Raw genomic sequence first — 20,157 nt, forward strand, 5'->3', positions numbered from 1 at the left:
CCCAGCTATGACGCTTCTACTGCACATTTCTTTTACCTGGTGTTCCAGGAGACCCTTTCGTTCCTGGCAAGCCATTCAGACCATTTAAACCCGGAAATCCAGGAAACCCTGAAGAGACATTGGGAACACATAAGTGAGCGAATAAGCAAATAATCTAGTTAGATGGAAATGCATAAGATGTTTCATGGAGACTATAACGTGTAGGAGAATTCTGATACGCGGGGGAACACAGTATGTAAAGTCTTCCTTCACACAGGCCCCCCTTCGTGGAAACTCTTCCCATTGCTCTCATCGGTTTTCCCCTCAGTGAACACCCACCAGTGATCCAAAACAAGTGAGAGCCTCTCCTTTTCCAACCACTCCTCTGCTCATTTCTAGCAGCTGGTGTCTGCACTAACACTGCCAAGAAATGAGCTGATTTCCCACGCACAGCTGGCCCACACATAAGAGTGCTGCCTGCCTGCTGTGATATACTTGGCCAAAACACTGTTTTTCTGACCGAATTTCTCCCGTCCATGTGCAGGCTCCAGATATACCTTTAGGTCCTGCTGTTCCACGAGCTCCAGGGAATCCTACAGATCCTGGCTGCCCTGGAGGCCCTGGTGGCCCAGGGCTTCCTCTCAGCCCAGCATTTCCAGGGATTCCTAAAAACAAGCAGAAAAATGTTCCTGTACTACATATCCGGGATGGAACAGCTCACAGCTCCATCTTACAGCTCCTGCACTTAACTCATAAGATGGGTGAATAAACTGCTATTTAGATGAAACAAACCCAGATCCAAATCTCTCCTCACTACCACTACTGGCATAGCACTTATCAAGCTGCTTTTTTGACAGCTTTTTCTTTTAATTATAGCAATGACATTCTTCATCACCCACCAAGGGACACACTGGAACAGTTCACATATTGAATAACTAATTAAATTATTTTTCAAATAAAATATTCCAATAATGACTTTCACTGTTCTCCCATCTTTAACCTTGATAACAATTTGAGAATTTACCTGCTAGTTACACCATTACCCAAAGACACTCGCAGCTACCCTTCTGGGTAGGTTTGGCTCTAGAGAGGGAACGGACAGAAGCGTTGCAATGGAAGATTTTAGAGCAGCCTTGCCCATAAGCAGCCGCAAAGAAGCTGCTGCTGTTTGTATCTAACTGAGGTTTTCCCTATTTGTTAAAATAATTCCTTGGGTTTTAGGAATTGTGCAGGATTCACCACATGGTTGACCCACAGGATCGGTCACAACAGGACAATGTGACACCTTCTACTAGTGTCAAAGAAAATTCCCATCATCTTGTCAACCTTCTTGTTTAAGCCCCAGCTGAGACAGGCCAACCAGGGCTAAGGAAACAACAAGGTGAAGTTGTTCCACAGTCACACCATGAACTGCAGAACTTAGATGCCTAGCCCAGTACCTGCTGGTCCTTCCTGGCCAAGATCTCCTGGGCCACCTTTGAGTCCATTCACCCCAGTGTTTCCTGGATAACCTGGTTCACCCTTGAGTCCTTCTCTCCCTCTCTCTCCTGAAAGGATAAAAACAGACAGCATGCTACAGCACAGGTCAGGCTGGAGGAAGGTGTGAAGAGAATGAGAAACTCGCTATGTTGAGGCTGCAGCACTTGTGTCTGCATAGCCATGGTCTGGGCCCTGGACACCAAATACCAATGCAAGTTCACAAGTTCCTCCTCAAGAATTGAAGTGGGATGCAGCTTTAGAATTGGGCTGTTCTCAGACATGTTCATTATCATCCAGATTTGTGCCCCACCTGGATTCCAGACTCCTCAAATCTCACTTCCAGGAGAAGACTAAAGTATTTAAATTTATAGATTACAAGAACACCCAAACTGGGCAATGCTATCCTGTTTAATCTCTAGAATTTTGTATTCTTGAAGTGAGCAATCAAGCGCTACTTTACCTGGGAACCCTGGGTCTCCTCGCTCTCCTTTTGGTCCAGTACTGCCAGGAGCACCAAGGGGCTCTCCCTTGTCACCTGGAAAAGAAAGACAAGGTGGGGAGGCCATTCCCTAACTGACTATGGGGAGCAGTTTTCAGGGCTGCTCAATATCCTTGTTTATGAAAATAATCCTTGCCTATACTTTAAATCCATGGCAATGGCAAGTGATGTACCTGAGTTTGCAAATGCTTATACACAGCAATGGATGCAAATTCACTCATGCAAATGCACAGTAAGACAAATATTTATGGGGAATCCCACAATATCCCACCCTTTATACTTCTGACACAAGGAGATGAGAGAGAAGGGTGCCTCTTGTACTGTCCAACATGCTTCACACAGCGCTGTGGCCAAACTTTCAAAGGGCCATAAAGTATTTAGGCATTTGGCTTGGGACTGGTCTCATCTGAATGAAGCCCCTTACAAGGGAACACGTACTTCAGAGCCAGTCACTCCATTGGAGAGCAATGGACACTTCTAGAATATTCATTTTAGTCACGAATATTAGGACTGTGTGTAATGCAAGACCATGTACACTATGAAAGATTTCTTACCCTTCGGACCAGGGAGACCAATAGATCCTGGGTATCCAAGTGTTCCTATGATACCATCTGAACCCTGAAAAAATAATCCAACCCAAAATTAGCTTTTGCTTTTTATTCTTGCTGTTCCAGGTTTGGGTCATGTAGGGTAACAGACCACAAAGATGTAGGAAGAAATACTATCCAAAGTGTCACTCAACAGTATGAGCCACACAAAAACAATCTGGAAGTTTTGTAAGGAAAAATCCTGCCACCTCTGCTGCTTTGCCACAGGAGTACCAATTAGAACACTGGATTTTCCTAATAGCACTTAGAGAAGATGATGATACTCAAGAAGTTATTTACCCTCTCTCCTGGCATTCCTGGAAATCCTATGATACCATGTGTACCCCTCTGTCCTGGCAGCCCAGGCTGTCCAGCTGCACCAGGGAAGCCTGGCTCACCACGAAGACCTTTTTCTTTGCTTGCTGACCCAAGTGGACCAGGGAGACCAGGCTGTCCACGGCTTCCTGGGATTCCTTTATCACCTGGGTTATACAATAGAGTGTAATTTAATTTCATAATACAGACATTCAGCTCATTTGGGCCAATTGACCTCTTACCCAAAGCTCCCCTTAAAGAGGAGGAAGGGATGGCATTACCTCTATAGAACAGAGCTTCAAAGGAAAATTGTTTTCTCAAAATTTGGAATTGCCATATGCAAATCTTGCTAGAATGTGAATGGCAGAACAGAAAATGGTAATACTGCAGGTGCTGTCAAAAGGACAGGCCGTTCTCCACTGAGAATAAATGCAGCTACTGAACAACTGATACTGGCAACCAACTACAATGTTGTGAAATACCTCTAGGTCCAGGGAATCCTCCAAGTCCAGCTAATCCAGGATCTCCTTTGTCTCCTTTGAATTGCAGCGCTTGTTCTGGAAGCCCAAGAATAGGAGGACCGGGTGGACCTACATCACCTCTGTCACCTGAAGAAATAAGAAGTCAGGAAATCTTGCAAAATAATCTAACAGAGAAAGGGTATAACACTAGAAGCTTGCAGACAAAGCCAGAACTTCAACGTCTCCTGATGCAAATTCGTCAGTAAGCGCTCAGCCATCTTTGTCAACAAGGCCAAAGTATTTCACAAGGCAGAAAAGAACGTAGCATTAAGAAGAAAACATTAAATACACAGACATTTCAGAAGGGCCTCTTAAGTCCCTCTGCTGCACAGCCAGCGAAAGCCTTTCAGCTGTTTCTCACCTTTTTGACCGTGGAGTCCCACAACTCCAGGGCTCCCGTTTCCTCCAGCTGTGCCAGGAGCTCCTTTAAACCCATTCACCCCAGGGACACCAGGCAGGCCTGGCATGCCAGGGAAACCCAGCAGGCCAGAAGACCCTTTCTCGCCTGTAAAGGAAAGTTGAGAAATAGAAAATTAGTCTTTTCTGGTACACTGCACACCCACCTAGCTGGCAGGAAGGGGCAGCCTGGGTCTGGCCAATCACCCAAATCTGGGTGGTAAAACTTCATGGTGCAAGCACAGCACTGCCAATCTCATGGGTCCCCCCTCATGATACTTTCAATCAGCACTTTTCAGTTCACCTTTGAGAGCCCAGTCCTTCCTGCTTCCACAGGAGAGCAAAACCCAATCCATTTCCAAGAGAGCAAATGCAGGTCCATAGCTCGGTTGCCCTCTAACTAAAATAACACAGAATTCTCCAAGTAACCCACTATTGTACTGGTGCTTAACAACCACACAGACTGTAAATTTTTAATTCCCATTTTGCTTGTGCTTCATTCTCTCCCTTCTACAAATTTCATGCACTGTTTGTCATTTCTTCAATTTTCTTGTTTTTCTATCTTGATTCACATGATCCGTTGTCCATAAAGGCCCAAGTCTTTCAAGACCCATCTCCTTATGACCATGATTTCATAATTAAATCCATCATTCACAATTCATAACTCAGCAGCCAAACAAATGCATTACAACACTAGTCAGGAATTCATTCTCTTCTGACAAGTTGGGCCTAAAATCAGTATTAACAAGGTTATTTTTTTTATGGGCGCAGTAATCTCAGACTGTGCCCCTACTGGAACACATACCTTTTGGGCCAGAGAAACCTGGACGTCCATCTTGACCAAAAGGCCCAGGTGGCCCTAAGAATCCTCTTTCCCCAGGAGATCCTGGAGCACCATCAAGACCTGGGAAGCCTTTCATACCAGCAGGGCCTTGTGGACCTACATCCCCAGGCAAGCCTTTGGCTCCAGGAAGTCCTGAATCAATACAAGAAAGAAGACTAGATTAAGTCACACAAACACTAGGACAATATGTGCTCAGCTTCCCAAACTCTTTAAACACAGCATTGTTTTTAATATGATGAATGGACCTTATAGCACATGCAGCCTACTAGAAGGCATAAAGCTTAGAACTGCAAAAGCATTAGTCATCTAATAATAAAATACCAATGGAGAGAGTTACTGCCTACACCACTGCACAACTGGCAAGAGTGAAACCTGGTATGATGTATCCATTTTTGTCTCCTTTAGCAGACACTGAACTGCAGTGCACCAGTCTTACCTGTATCATCAAGGCAGCCAAACGAGAATAGGGAGCATCATTAACACCAGCTTCTGCTACCTACCCCATCCTCTGGATGAATCAGATGTCAGTTGGAGAGGCTTTTTTTTACAAGTTTTTTTCCACGTTGGTAGTTAAAGTGTTACTCTCAAGAACAAATTGCTCACTAAGGGAACAAGCTTCAGATTGTGCTGTCACAAAACCAACATTCTATGTACTGTTTTGCCTTTAAATGTTTCAGAATGTTTCCAGCTGAAGCTTTGTAATGGTTTACAATTTTAAATAAAGGCTCAAACCATTGAAAACAGAATGCTCAAATGCAAAGAGAGGAAGAGAAGGAAAAATCAGGTGACTTCTGAAAAATGGCTACTGGCAGCAGGAGCACCCAATATACAAGTTTTGTTACACTCAGGGCTTAAACGTTTTAAGCTACAACACAGTATTTTTTCAAGCAGAAGATGAAATGGCTGCTTTGTTTAAGAAGACAAAGAAAACACACGCACTTAACATCTATTTATATTAAGGATTTCCTTATAGGCCTCGGGCTTTGTTACTGTCTGAGCATTCTCACTACAATGGCTCTTTGCCTTCTGGTTTGATTAGCAAAAAAATTATCACCTTTAGCCACAATCATGAATAGTATCACCTATAGTCAATGCAATTCTTGTAGCATTAAAAGCCAGGTTGTTAGTCCATGAGCTTTTATGCTACACTGCATTTTCTCACCTTGACAGCCTATGTGAAGAACCCATAACCAAACAGTGTGACATCAGAAATGGAGAGTTGATGATAAATGAAATAGAAACATGGTGAAGGAAAAAAGCAGACAAAATATGTAAACAGAAGGACCAAGGGTACAATAGAAATTAATGATTCGGAGAGACTACAGGTGCAAAAAATCATTTGGAGCTTGTCATCCTAGCAATGGGGTTTTTTTAAAAACAGTTGAAGGAAAGTAAGATACGGCATACAGTCCAAAAATGAAAACCAATAGAGAGGCAAAAGCAATGTTAAAGTCAAAATTAAAAGACTTTAGAACTGTAGAATTTTAATCTCAGATGACATTACTGCTTTCATTCATTTGATGTCACTGCACTCCAGGACTGTCGTTGTGCATGTCAGAATAAAGTTATGTCGCAGAGCATTATCTACTAATTTCCAGGTCCCTTTTGCTTGGTTTTCAAGTCTTGTATATACTGTTATCATGAAACACTTTAGTCAGTGCAGCTTGAGAGATACTGCTGTACTCAAGTGGTGGGTTTTTTTCTCCATAAAGTGAAGGGAAAGAAATGTCTCTTCTGCTCCAGGGAAGAGAAAGACAGAGAAGACTTAAGTGCTTGTTCTGAGAAAGCCAACAGTTTTTCAATCTAAGTCATATTTCAAGCAACCTCATGTATTAGAAATTATTCCTCATGAAAATGGGAAATGAAGATTAGTCAATGATACAGCCAGCATGTAAAACCAGAGAAGTTAAAAATATCGAGACATTTAAAAAGCTTTCTTCTATTTCTCTGCTGTACTTTTACAGCCTTGGGACACTATTTCTAGGCAGGAGTTATCCAGGAGTCAGAGGCAAAAGGCTCAAATTCTGCACTCTGTTACCCCTAACCAGAGGTAGGAGCTCACTTATAGAAAATGCCAACTCTCTCCCACACTTCCCCAACACTGCAGCATTCAGCTTAGCTACTCGTCTTCATTTAAAAACGTGACATACCTGGTGCTCCTGTAAGGCCAGCTGGCCCCAAGGGTCCTGGTTTTCCCTTAATGCCAAAAGGACCTCCAGGACCAGGAGGTCCCCGCAATCCAGGGGCACCCGAATATCCTCGGTTACCCTGCTCGCCTTTAATACCTAGGAGGCCTGGTCTTCCATCTAACCCTGAGAACAGAGAGGTGAGAGGTTACAGAACAAATAAACCAAAAATCACACTTCTTAAATTAAAGAGTCAATTTTAATAAAAGCCTTTGAGTTGCATTAGATTCTAAGAGAAAACTAGCAAATCACCACCTGTGAGCAGCTTAGAGGACTGCTAACACAGTATCTTAAAGAGATTGGAAAGTGGAAAGTTTTTTGAAGGAGAAAAGTTTGATGTTCCCAGATACATGCCATACCAGTACTTACCTTTCGGCCCTGGGAATCCAAGATCACCTGTAAGACCTTTATCGCCTGGGAGTCCAGGTCGGCCACGCTCTCCCAGGGCTCCACTGTCGGCACCAAATACATCTCCAGGAGCTCCTTTCATTCCAGCTAAGCCTGAAGCACCCATTTTCCCAAGCAAACCATCTGTTCCATCCAGTCCTGGAAGTCCTTGTGACCCTTGCTCTCCTCGAGGCCCAGGGAAGCCTTAAAGAGAAAAACAGTAAATGTCACTGAGCAGAAGTACAGAATATCTGCTTCCAATAGTATCTCTAACAAAATTAACATTTTACAAATTTCCATGTAAGAAGAAGTTGTTTGGAAAGTCACAGAATGTTTCAGTACCGAATTAGAAACAATAATTGGTGACAGGAAGTGATGAAAATGTATAAAACAGAATATCCTTTCATTATTTTTTTTTAAAGAAAACAATACTTTAGGAGCATCTGGGAGCTGCAGCTAGTTGCAGCTTTACAAGCTTGGTTTCACTAGATGGCAGATTAGGCAATAAGGACAAAAAATGGAGGAAGATGGCCATTTCAGGCTACAGACAGGCAGTATCTCACCATCATTACCAACCACAAAAGCTGCAAAGAAGTTATAGTCATCACACCTTTCTTACTCTGCCCTCTATGTCAGAGAACTGGCACTGCGGGGCAGAAGACTCTGGCAGCCTTAGTACAAGGACTGGAACGTAATCTCCCCATACCAAGCAGACACTAAACTGCACTGCTGTGTGATGTGTCACACTGCTCAGGGGTTATATCATGAAATCAGTGACCCCATAAAGATGGCACCCCCCCTTAATGTAGTGAAAGGGTAAGAGATTTCTTCAGCCATATCCAGAGAAACCTGATGGATACACAGCAACCTAGCTTTAGGAACCTTCCCTTACCACCTCTGCTTCTTGCTCTTTATTTACACAACCATCAGAAATTCCCACAGCTAAAATGGGTCCAAACACTGTGTACAGCGTGCCTTTACCAGAGTACCACATGGCTTAAACCAAGTTTTACACTAAACCTGTAACAATGCACATTATGATGGTCTCTGGGGAAACCAATTGTGTTGGTTGTCCTCTTTTCTTCCAGCAGCGATATAATATTATAGGCAGGTAACAAGTATCTCAAACATTTCTTCTGTTTTCTTCCAAGCTGCAACAATTTGCTTCCAGAGACTGCGTTTGGAAGAAGTACAATGGAGCTCTCAATGGAGCATTATGAATGTACCAGGCAGAAAAGTGGCCCAGAAGGTCACACAACTCCTTTGATAAAATATTGTATACATTAATCAGACAATAAAAAGAACTCCAGTAACTTCCCCCTTACCAGGTTCCCCTTGCAAGCCTATTATTCCTGGAGACCCTGGCTGTCCTTTTGACCCATGTAATCCAGGTTGGCCTGGAATGCCAGGAAAGCCTTTGATGCCTTTGGGTCCTAAGGATAAAAATATATTAATAAGTAATATTAACAAATAAGTAGTGGAAGACAAAAACACAGCATGAGAAAACAGGATCAGACCTTTTCTCCAAAGCTTCTGCTGAAAACACTCCCTGGATACACAATTTAAGCTAAATAATGTCTCAAAGCTATGGCTGTTTCATCAGCTACACAAACACTGAGTGAGAGGGTTTGTGTTCAGAGGCTACTTGAAAGGGAAAAAATGGTGCAGTCATTAGGATCCTCCATGGGATTTAAGTCTAATCTCTTTGGGAAAAAAAGGAACATTGTTCTGCCAGTTAACTTTCTGGAATAACTATCCCTTGCAGGAGATTAATTAGCAGGTATTATCTTCCTTGAAGAATAAGTGCTTCTTGGTAGTCAGCCAGGACAGTACAATCAGCTTGTCTGCCTACCTGGCAATCCTGGAAAGCCGGGAGTCCCTGGGGGCCCATATGCTCCAGGAACTATGCAGGGTAAGGTGATACCTAAAACAAAGAAACACGGAGGTTGCACACAGCCCCTTCCAGAGAGACAGTCAGAAGAGGAACAGTTAGCATCCAGATGTTTTTTACAGGACACATCAAAAGTGGCTGTGAGTGAACTTACGCAAACACTGCTGACGTCTCATATATGTGACATCAAAGAAAAGAAAAGGCATTCAGAGCCTGGCAATTGTCTAAGCCAATCCCTGCTACTGACTTACTGCATGACCAGTAAAAGGTAGCAACTACTGCTGTGGACTACTTGTAGCATGATATCCACAGCTTCCACTCAGCAACTGGCCCTCCCTACGGTAAGGGCTATGCAACAGGCATTGAAAAGGCAGTCTGTGCCTCAGAGAGCTTAAACTCCAGGCTGAGAGCTTTCAAAATCAGTGGGAGCGGACAGGCATTCCTAACTTTGAAAGACTGAGGATATTTCTAAGCTGTATATAAACAGTACGCTATAGTGTGAAATTCTAAAATAAATGTGCACATGCAAGATAAAACACATATCTAGGGAATATGGACAGGCATTTAGGCTGGATGGATGGATGGATGCATGGAGGGTGGAAGAGATAGGGGGTTTTATTTCAGCCTTACTCTCCAACTGCTTCTTCTCCAGTCTATCAGACTAAGAAATAACCACATGGCTTACAAGTTTGTTAGCAGCAAACAGGACTCAGCAATTGCAAAGCTCTTTGACTGACTTCCACCTCTCAAAAAAAGGCTGTTTGTACTAGCAACCCCTCTTCAGCAGAATGAAATTTATGTGGCATTATCAGAGTTGCTAGCGCATCAGCTTTACCTGAGAGATCTCAAACACTTCCAACACTCCTCCTTGTAGGTCAGTGACAATTTGAAGTCACATTCACACAGTCACAGAAATGAATGTCACAAAAACTAATTCAAGACTTTCCGCCTCCAGAAATTATTCCAGTTATTTCAAGAGGAGTCTGTGCTAGAACTATGGAATTAGCTCCTATGCTAAAACAGCTGGCTTAGCCTTAAACTGTCATAGATATACTTTCTAAAAATGAAAATCTAAAGGACTTTGAAAGCTATTTAGTCAGAGTGATTACGTACAGAAGATGACTACTAAAGCAAATTTGGGGAAGAGAGGTGGTTTTTTTCATTACTCTGAACACTTTTATAGGCACAGAGGAACAGCTGCCTAACGGCACTGTCGCCCAATAGTTGCTAATTCATATCTGGCATTAACCACAAGGCCTATTAAAGATGAGACAATCAGGTATCACAGATACATTGTTTCTCATTTCCTTACAACTCTCTTTGCAGGATTCTTCTATTCAAGCTCCATTCCCAGACTGACAAGTCAAATTTATTCATCAGCCACACAAGAGCACTCCAAATCGTGACTGCTTTCAGTCCCGAGGAGGTAATCTCATCTAAATCAGGCAACACTGGAGGTATTTCTTCCAGCACGGCCACGCAAGTTAGACACTTCTTTTCAGAAAAGATTAACATTTTCAGATGACTAACAAATTGTATTAACAGTTTGTATGTCAAACTATTTCCTGCATAAATCTAATCAAATCAGTGGACTTCTGTATGGATAATAAATATGGCTCTTTGCTTCTGACATTGACAGTGGGAATAAGGGTCTCAAAATGACATAGGCCAGGACAAAATTCATTAAGTAATCCAATATATCTTTCCTGGTGCAAAGGCTGTAAAGAACCTGATGAATTTTTTTGGTTGAAACCATGCTACGAACTGGTTCAATGACATTCTTCTTGGATTCCAACTCAGTTCACAAAAGGCTGTGTGAAAATCTTCTGACTTCAATGCCTATATCCAACCAGGGATGGAAAGTTAAGCTTTCAGTTTAGGGTCCAGCCCCCAAGCCCAGTCAGGGTAGGCAGATTTGAGCATCCCTCTTCTCACGGTGCCAAATGACAGAGTGATTCTGCTTTGACCTCACATTTCTACCCCCTTTTATCGCACCCTCAACCCTAATTTTCATTATTTCATTTTTCTGACTTATGTGACTGATTTCACTATTCAGATCTGTGAGAAGAAAGAAGAATCCTAATCTCAAATTCCAGCTAGTTGGGGGCTGCTAACAGGTATCAGCTCTAGTGTAAAGAAACAAGTGAGGTTCATGTGCAAAGTGGGATGTAGCAGAGAATAAGAGGGAATGCATTCCCCAGGATGTGTAATCTACTCATGTATTGAGATGCATCGCAAATTCTGAAGGAAACATCAGAACATTTTCTATTTTGATGTGAGAGAACCAAAGATCAGTTCTCAATTCATTACTTTTATCTTGACATAAGGCATTCACTGATAGCAAAATTAACTTAAAAATGACTAAACTCATGACAACATCTACAGAGTTGCAATAACACTTCCATTCATACACAAAGTCAAAGATTGCTCTATTTTCATCTGTGATAGCAATTCATCTTTATAGTCAGCACTAGCTTTAAGAACAGAGGTTCAAAACTAAAATACCCATGATCCAATTTATGCTTGAATGGATATGGGCACCTAACACCATGACTGCAAGACAGAACACACACATTGGTGCCTGCACTTGGGTACACTTTGACAGGGTGTTTTGATAAAGTAAAAGTTAAATGGTGGGGACACAAAATAAAAATTCCAGTTCTGATCTTCTGTGATACTGTGTGAGCCTGATGCCAAATGCTTTAAAAATAAAAAGTTGAGGTCCTCAGAAACAATACTTTTTCAAAAAGCAAGCATTCAGGGCAGCAGCTGGCATGGAAAGGGAAGTTTAAGTAATATGGTTGCACTCACATTACACGGCTTTAAGGACTGTCTTACGTGAGTTTTGCAAAAACAACTCTGTACAATAGCCTATTCTGTATTTTACTTTATTAGCCAGCAGCAGAATACTTGAACAATGGATATTTCACGTGAGGATAACTCAAATGCAATTAGGCCTGTTTCCTTGTGCACTTTGCAAAATGATGTAAGCAAGACTTAGTGTAAAAATTATATAAGCAAAACTTAGTGTTCCCCAGCTACTTAATACCCTACATTATCACACTTTACAAAATAATATCCCAGTATCAAGGACATTAAACAAGTATGAAACCATCATGTCAGACATAAAAGTGAACTATGAGCAATTCCAAAATTTTTGAGTAATCTCATAATACCAGGTAAAATCAGCCTAGCTTTTTATAAAATACTGAGTTAGACTTTTCCAAAGCAAGACTGTTTCACCCTGTTTTACTCCACATGGCATGAACTCGAGCAAAATTCCTAAGTGGTGATTTTGACGTGGCAACTTCTGTAGGTCATAGCCTCTTTTTAAATGTCTTTACTCATTTTCATGATAAGGCCTTTCACTCTGGGCAGTATAAGAAATTATTATTTCTTCCACCTACCCACATTTATTTAATATTAGATGAAACTTACACTATCAAAGGGTCTTTCAATGTACACAAATTATTTCCTTGTACGGCGGGAATGATGCATTCACAAATTTTCTTACACATCTCTATGGAGGTACAAATTGAACCGGCTAATGACTTATTCACACTTTCCCACATATTTTGACTATAGATACTCTTCTACAAAGGACCAGTCATTGTTAGCAAAGCTTTGATGTAGCATTCATAATAAGCTGGCTTCTGATGTGCTCCGCAGAATATCTAGAGTTCACATCATGCACAGAGCATTTTACTTTTACTTATCTTACAATGCAATTTTAATTTAGTGGATTTTGTAAGAGACAATTTACCAAACAAAGATGTAAGCATTCATAGCTATGAATTAGTAAAGCTTTTAGCATTTAGCATGTGACTTGAATTGGAAAAAAAGCTTATGCAGACTGTTCCAGGGGACATTAATGCTAGCTGTCTCCTCACCCCATAACAACAACTCAGCATGACACTGATGTGAGGTAACATGCCATCCAGCATGTCTGTGCAACCTTCCCAGGGCTATTCTGGCCTAGCTCTCACCTCCCTCCGGGTTTAAGAGTCCTCTGCCAACTCCTCATACTGCAGTGGTCTTACTGCCAAGGTTTTTAAACTCAGAACACCAGTTTATCAGCCCAGAAACCTATGCAACAAAAATATGCCTGCAGATGTATTATTGGTTCTGCATTATTGATACTGACAGAGTTACAAGCCTAAGTATACACAGAATGGAAAATACATTGAAAATCAGCAGCAGCAAAGAAAAAAAATACTCTTTATCTTAAATTATATTTAAATGGCTGACATGGAATCAAGACATCGGGACTAGGTCTCTGTAGTCATTTTGTTCTGAAAACATTTTCCATAAATGTTCAGACAAATGACTTTCCATGTAACTCACTTTAAGCTCTGAGAATGGACATAAAACATCATATATGAAACACTATCAAACCTACATCTACTGACTTTATCACTTGTCGTTATGGTATGCTTTAGGTACATATAATGACATACCAACTGAGCCAAACTGTAGTGCCTCAGGAAGTAAACAGCCCAGAGCTGGTTGTACCAGTCATAACTGAACTCCATACCTGACTGCCATGACAATGTCTTATTCACCAACGCCTGCCCATACACACAAAGCACTACAGTTTCTTAAAAAATTTTGGAGCATTTTGTATTTCAATAATAATAATAGTTCAGAAAACTGAATCAGAAGTCTCAGATACCAGTGAGCTACTATTTTCACATGGACAATGAAGTAGGCCATGCTTTTTAAAAACCTAATTTTATCCATCTTCCTAATTACCTTTGGTGTAAAATGGTTCTCCAGTGATAGTCAGTGAGTAGCTCCATCCAACACTCAGTATTTGAGTACTGTTTGAATATTTGTTGCTCATTACCTGTGTCCTCCTGAGCAAGACAACTTGAGAAAGCTGTGACAGCTGTGTGAGATCTGGTGAGCCCAGAAACCAGTTTCAATTAATTTAACGAGCAATCTCTAATCTAATGCAATCTTTTGGCCTGGCTATAAGCAGAGCAGTAAGCTGAGTGCTATTTGATGTGTAGCAGCTTTGCACCTCTTCAAATAACAGCAGACCCAGCGACACCTACCTGGAGGGCCTGGAAGTCCTGCTTGTCCTGGAAAACCATCTATTCCTGGGTCACCTGGCGGCCCACGAGCTCCACTAGGACCTGGATATCCAACGCCAGGAGAACCAGGTTCTCCACGAGGGCCCTTGGAGCCAGGAAATCCTGGCAGTCCTTTTTCACCTGGGAAACCTAGCCCACCATCACCCTGTGCACAGCAAAGACAATTACAGCTGAAAATCAAAGATACGTAGAAACAATATACACCACTACCATTTTAACAGATGCATAAGAATTTGATTGGTTCTGTGCAAGGTTCAGATGGGCCTGGGAAGGTACGTGAAAACCACCGTAAATTATCCATCATTATTTCAAAATGCAGGAAAACTCAATGACTATTAAAAGTAACATTTTATGTTGTATTTGCCAAAATGTAAATATTACATATTCTAAAAGGCATTTACTTTCTTTTTAATTAAGAAGATTTTGGTGTGAGTTTTCTGTTCCAAGATTTGACTCATAACTATGCCTACAGTCTTTTATCTTTTAGGACACAGCGTAAAACAACATTAGGTTCTACCCCACTATTGGAACTTTATCTTTTGACTGAGTAGCCAGAGGCATAATCAGTGCCAATTATTAATCCTGACCAAAAATTTGGGCTCAGGGGCTGTGAGCTTTTCATATGTATTTGGAGACTTACCATGGGGCTAATCAGGACTAGTAAGCCAGGCCTTTCTATTGTCTCTGTTCCTTATTCCAATTCTGAAGCACTGCTGCTAAATTAACCTGAACTTACTGGAGGGCCTGGTGGGCCTGGCAAGCCTGGGAGTCCATCCCTGCCAGGGGTTCCCGGGATGCCTGAAGGTCCTCTGGGTGCTGTTGCACCACGGTCCCCACGAGCACCTCTGCCTGTTGCATAGGATGAATCCCCTTTTTCTCCCTTAAGGCCTGCAAGACCTTGCTGACCAGCCAAAGCCTACAGACCAAAAGAAAAAAACAGGAATATGAACACACAGAGAAAAAGCTTTGCTTCTTAAAAATGTCATATGAGGTCAGGACAGAATGACTGGAGCTCGAGAGAACTCCACAGGGTTTCCTATTGTATACATTACACTAAAAAAAAAAAAAAAAAGAGCTTTGATTATTTCCAAATGTTTCAACCAAGTCACTACAGCATTACAGTGGCAAGCCAAACCCTGGTATATAGCACTACGGTGACAGCAATCTTGGATGGCATCTGAGAGTATTACGTTACTCATGATATAACAGGGTCCAAGTATTGAATCTTCTTCCCTATGACTTGGTGTGTTGCATTTACTGATGCTGATAAATATCCCCTGAAGACAAAAGACCGGTATCTTTACGGACTACTATTTTCAAAAGTAAATAGTGCCAATGAGCAGCGCTCAGCACTTTGGAAAGTGCTGTGTGTTGTGTTTGCTGTTTCATAAAAAACACAGCTCAACTCTCACTGACGTATTTAGCATATAGCATTTGAGAAGGAGACTGTATTTATGGCACACAGTTTTTATAGCTATGAGCAATGGTGTGGAAAGATTTCACCATTTGATATTTCAGGTCTTCTCTCCATGCAGATGTGTATCTGCTTCCCCAGCCAGCCCTCGCTTAGGAAGAACCCTGGGTCTAATCCATGTACGCCTACGGCCAAGAAGTCCTGGGATGAATAATTGTTACTATTTCTCTCTTGACTGCTAAATGTGCAGTTCTCAGAACTTAAGAACCATTTCTTCTCCCATTTTTTATAGGTGATAATTTCTCTGTTCTCAGATTCTTTCCACAGATCAGTATCTGGGCTGCCTTTTTTTTTTTTTTAATCCAAACAAGTAAGATGAATTATGCAAAAAACTGTGATTGTCTTTCACTACAGTCAGCACCAGCAATTGCACACGGGCACTTTTTCTCCTTTATTTTGACAACAAATCTAAACTCTTCCCGGCTTACCGGAGGGCCCCGCAGTCCTGGTGCACCCACAGTGCCTGGGTCTCCACCAATGCCCTTAATCCCAGGCACACCAGGGCTTCCCGATGGACCTGGTAGACCTGAGATGCCTTTTGGACCAGCTCGTGTAACTCCTCCATCACAAGCACAATCACCTGCCTCTCCTGGAAAATACAGTCAACACTCCAAACTCAGTTTCATTTGGATTAAGACCCTTTTCAGTTGCAAGAGCTCCAAAAGCAGTATTTGATTCAATTAGGACAAAGCCATTCCCATATGATTTGATTTTTTGCCTACTCTGCTCAGGAGATGAGAGTGTCAAGCAAGTGGAGCTCAGGTTTTGTCCAGGTTAATTTCTATGCAATGCCCATCATCAAATTATCACGTGCAGCATGAACCTCAGCACTTTTTGGCCTTTTCCCAAAGGTTTAGACTCTCCTAAACAGATGGTTTTAGGAGAGTTTTAGGACAGAAGTCTTGTGGTTTTTTGAAGAGATAGTTAGAGATGTCAGAGAAAGCAAATCCATACCCCTACTCACAGCAGGTTACAAATGACCCTCAGCTGGATATCTTTATGCTTCCCTGAATCATAACTGGTCATGGATCCAAACAATCACAAAGCACAGTGATGTCTGTGTCACCATGGCTTTTGCCACTGGTTCTGTCACGCACTAAGACCCAAATTCTCATCATTTTTAGCACGGAGGACAATAAAATGAAGTTCCTCTGTCATTTCCAGCCTATATTGCAAAAAGCAATGAACAAAATTTTATTTCTAAGGCTTATTATGTCTTATAGATTTAAAGTATAACTAACTTAGCTAATTTTCTGGGTATGAGATATTTATCTGCTTATTCGCCTGAGCAGAGTAGGAAGTAGGAAATAGGATTTTGCTGGCAGTACTGGGCACAACTCTCTCTCGGCTCCTTTAATCCATCTCAGCCTCCTGTGATTTGTCATAAATCCCTGTCACCTCATCCTTTAGGATATTAACCATGTGTAAATATCTTTCTGAGGCCCAACAACTGCTAAAAGGCCCTCCCAAAACAAGAGTCAATTACCTTTGTACCCCTTTGGACCCAAAGCTCCTGGCAGCCCTCTTTGTCCAGGCTCCCCTGGGGCCCCAATCCTTCCATCCAGGATCGTGTCTGAGGGGAATGAAGGGCCTATATGAGGAAAGAAGGCAAGCAAGAGCCCTGAGAAGGCTAGATTTCCATCTCATTAATTACTTATAATGTCAGTTATACAACTGACAGAAATGGCACTGGATCAAACGGCAGCTGTGGAAGTTACACAAGGAGATGGAAGTCGGTTGGTATCACAGGCTGCAATCCTCTGCCATATGTTTGCTTTTAGCTTCTGACAGAGAAAAGCAAAAGTTCTCACAATGTGGATGCAACAGAGATTCATTCCTCTACTGCTCGACCATTGCACTTTTTCAGAGCCTTAACAGTTGGCCGAAGAACTAACCAAACTGTGAACAGGTTGTATAAAGAAGGGTAAATGACTTGGTTCATGGCAGATGTGCCTTTACAGCTCTGGGAGAAGCTGAGACTCATATGGATAGAAGTTGAAGGGGCAAATCGGTGATTGTGATGACTGGCTATTGCCCTTTCTGTTGGCACAGAAGCTATCATATACAAGCAGTGTCTCTGCTGCTGCTGGCATGGTAGGTAGAGTCATCCCCAGGGCTACCTGCCTTCTGCAGAGCTCCTCAACTTCTCATTAAGTTGCCAAAGCTCAGGAAAGAGACTAAATGGCCAAAAGGTTAAGGGGACTTTCCCTGTCCCTCACTTTATAACTGTAGGATTATTTTCTACATCTCTTGATACGCTGAACAGAATGAAACATGAGTGACAGAAACAGCAGTGGCAAGTGATCTAACATAATCTAAAACTACTGTGTCTGAAAACCCTTCCCCTCAGTGACAACAGTAAGACGGAGTGCTGACCAGCACCCATCTGATGTTCCATGGAAACAAACTGCAACCATCAGCTAAAAACAGCTACAAGAGCTTTACAGACTCTGCAGAAAAATGAGCCGGGTTTGACTAGCAAACAGTTATTGATAAGAGAGCACTTATTTCTTCTCCACAGAAAATAATTTCATCAGACCATGCTCATCGGCTCCATCACTGGAGCATGCCCTGTTCTGAAAGGTTGGCTCTCCAAAATAAAGCAGGCTGTTTGAACTCTGTTCATGGCAGAATGGTAAAACACAAGGTTTGTGTAAAATCAATCCTTTTCATGTAACACTCAATTTCTGAGGAAAACAAAACAATGCATAGTTAATCCAATCAGGGCATCTATACAAACAAACATGTAAAAATAAAATCACATTTCCTTACATCTGAAAACAGTCTCTTCAGGCATCCTGTCTGACTCCTGGTACCCAAAATACCTACTCACAAGACTAGACATTTACTCCAGGTGCTCATAAGGTCATGGTCTATTCTTTACCTAAGCCAGTAGGAGACTAGCCTAGACTTTTAAAGTCCTCTGTGGCATAAATTATGTCTACACAACCTTGTGCTTCAGTCTCTCAGGCTACCACTTTAACAACGATTAGCTGTATTTTCTTACTTCAGAGGAGTGACTGCTGATATATATATTTAAGGTTGTGAGTTATGATCACAATGAGGTGTCAATGAAACATTTAAGATTTACAGATGAATAATCCTCACTGGCAAAGAAATAAATATAACAATTATTTGTCTTGTTTCACTCTGAATCCAATATAAAAATAGATGTTAAAAATATACATACGTGGTGAGCCAGGCAAACCTGGTGCTCCTGGCAGACCTGGCAAACCACCTCTGCCGGGAGTGCCTGGTAATCCAATCGTTGCTCTTCCTGGTTCTCCCACTTCACCCTTCACACCTGGGATACCTGGAGACCCTCCAGGGCCCATTCCATCTAGACAACAATGACACAATGAGCAGCTCTCCAGCAGCAAATACATTCTAGCATTTTTAATGTTACAGAAATTACTGTTGTGCCCTGAGCTGCAACCACGTTAGCACAGAGCAATATATAATTGCACACAACATATTAGTCGGAGGCACCAACTGGCTCCCATTTACACTCTCCTTTGGTCATCTATAAAACTTCACAGGGCTGCATTTGAGTCCCACTGATCAGCTAGACAATTAACTATGTAAGACTGTGGTTTATTTATTTTCTGATTTCTTTTGAGTGAGATAATTTTCTTAGTAGTTCCTACCCTCTAGATCTTTGCAGACCAGGACTTCACAGATGACATTCAAGTGAAACAGAAACTTCCAAGTGAGATCTTTGATGGGACAAAGGTCCCATCTTTCTACCTACAGTGAGTTTATCTAGCCAATCTGTTAGCTCTCCATTGCAAATATGGAAAGTCATTTAAAAAATAATTTTCAAAAACATTTGCTATTATTTAAGATGTAGGAAAGGTTCTGCCAATCAACTAATTGGAAATGGAAATCAAACCACCAACCTCCTGTGTACACTGCTACACCAAATATTCACACCTGGAGACTTGCCTGGGCTGTAATCATTGTGGGACTAATCCTGCCCCCATCCAAGTCAACATACTTAGTTTCCCTGTGTGTCATCCCTGCCTCCTATGTCTCATACAGCAATCTGCAAATCAGCCAGCTGAAGGAGCAAGGAGAGGCTTGCTCCAACACCTTCTCCCATCTCCAGGCCACTACCCAGCGTCTTCTCAGCAACAAACACAGAAAAGAGCCTAAGGGCACTGTTAGCAGCTGCTTTACCTCTCTCCGGGCCTGGAAAGCCTGGAGCTCCTGGAAGGCCTGGTAAACCACTGATCCCTTCCTCTCCTGGAGGACCAGGTATTCCTGGGTTTCCAGGGTCACCTGGGGCACCTATTAGGCAAATACAGAAAAACAAGGAGGAAAATCTCATGAGAATTTCTGCTGAAAGACTCTGTTCAGTCAACTACGCCGGTGGCCACTGATCCAACTGACAGCAAAGGTTGCAAAGCCGTTAGCAGTAAGCCTGTTAGCCAAAGTTAACAATAATGGGGAAGTTCCTCCTGACCTGTTAGAGGTTGTTTCAAACTTGACTGCTTGTGAAGG

At 42.0% G+C, this 20,157-nt stretch overlaps 1 protein-coding gene across 3 annotated transcripts in view; it reads right to left on the minus strand.

Moving 5' to 3' along the window:
• COL4A6 (collagen type IV alpha 6 chain) overlaps positions 1 to 20,157 on the minus strand; it is a 141,969-nt gene that overhangs the window by 11,173 nt on the left and 110,639 nt on the right. For 2 of the 3 annotated variants that reach the window (XM_064463338.1, XM_064463340.1), the window contains exons 18-36: positions 19,834 to 19,944; positions 18,845 to 18,994; positions 17,141 to 17,245; positions 16,083 to 16,243; positions 14,917 to 15,096; positions 14,142 to 14,325; positions 9,046 to 9,117; positions 8,519 to 8,626; positions 7,176 to 7,397; positions 6,771 to 6,932; positions 4,582 to 4,752; positions 3,742 to 3,885; positions 3,342 to 3,467; positions 2,845 to 3,026; positions 2,512 to 2,575; positions 1,919 to 1,993; positions 1,419 to 1,526; positions 537 to 644; positions 37 to 108 (exon numbers count right to left, since the gene is read on the minus strand). In XM_064463338.1, coding sequence (XP_064319408.1) covers positions 37 to 108; positions 537 to 644; positions 1,419 to 1,526; positions 1,919 to 1,993; positions 2,512 to 2,575; positions 2,845 to 3,026; positions 3,342 to 3,467; positions 3,742 to 3,885; positions 4,582 to 4,752; positions 6,771 to 6,932; positions 7,176 to 7,397; positions 8,519 to 8,626; positions 9,046 to 9,117; positions 14,142 to 14,325; positions 14,917 to 15,096; positions 16,083 to 16,243; positions 17,141 to 17,245; positions 18,845 to 18,994; positions 19,834 to 19,944 — 2,505 coding nt within the window. The remainder of the gene's footprint in view (positions 1 to 36; positions 109 to 536; positions 645 to 1,418; positions 1,527 to 1,918; positions 1,994 to 2,511; positions 2,576 to 2,844; positions 3,027 to 3,341; positions 3,468 to 3,741; positions 3,886 to 4,581; positions 4,753 to 6,770; positions 6,933 to 7,175; positions 7,398 to 8,518; positions 8,627 to 9,045; positions 9,118 to 14,141; positions 14,326 to 14,916; positions 15,097 to 16,082; positions 16,244 to 17,140; positions 17,246 to 18,844; positions 18,995 to 19,833; positions 19,945 to 20,157) is intronic. The other variant, XM_064463339.1, reaches the window with a different exon arrangement.

Source organism: Phalacrocorax carbo, chromosome 11 (genome assembly GCF_963921805.1).
Source record: "Phalacrocorax carbo chromosome 11, bPhaCar2.1, whole genome shotgun sequence".
NCBI classification, from domain to species: Eukaryota; Metazoa; Chordata; class Aves; order Suliformes; family Phalacrocoracidae; genus Phalacrocorax; species Phalacrocorax carbo.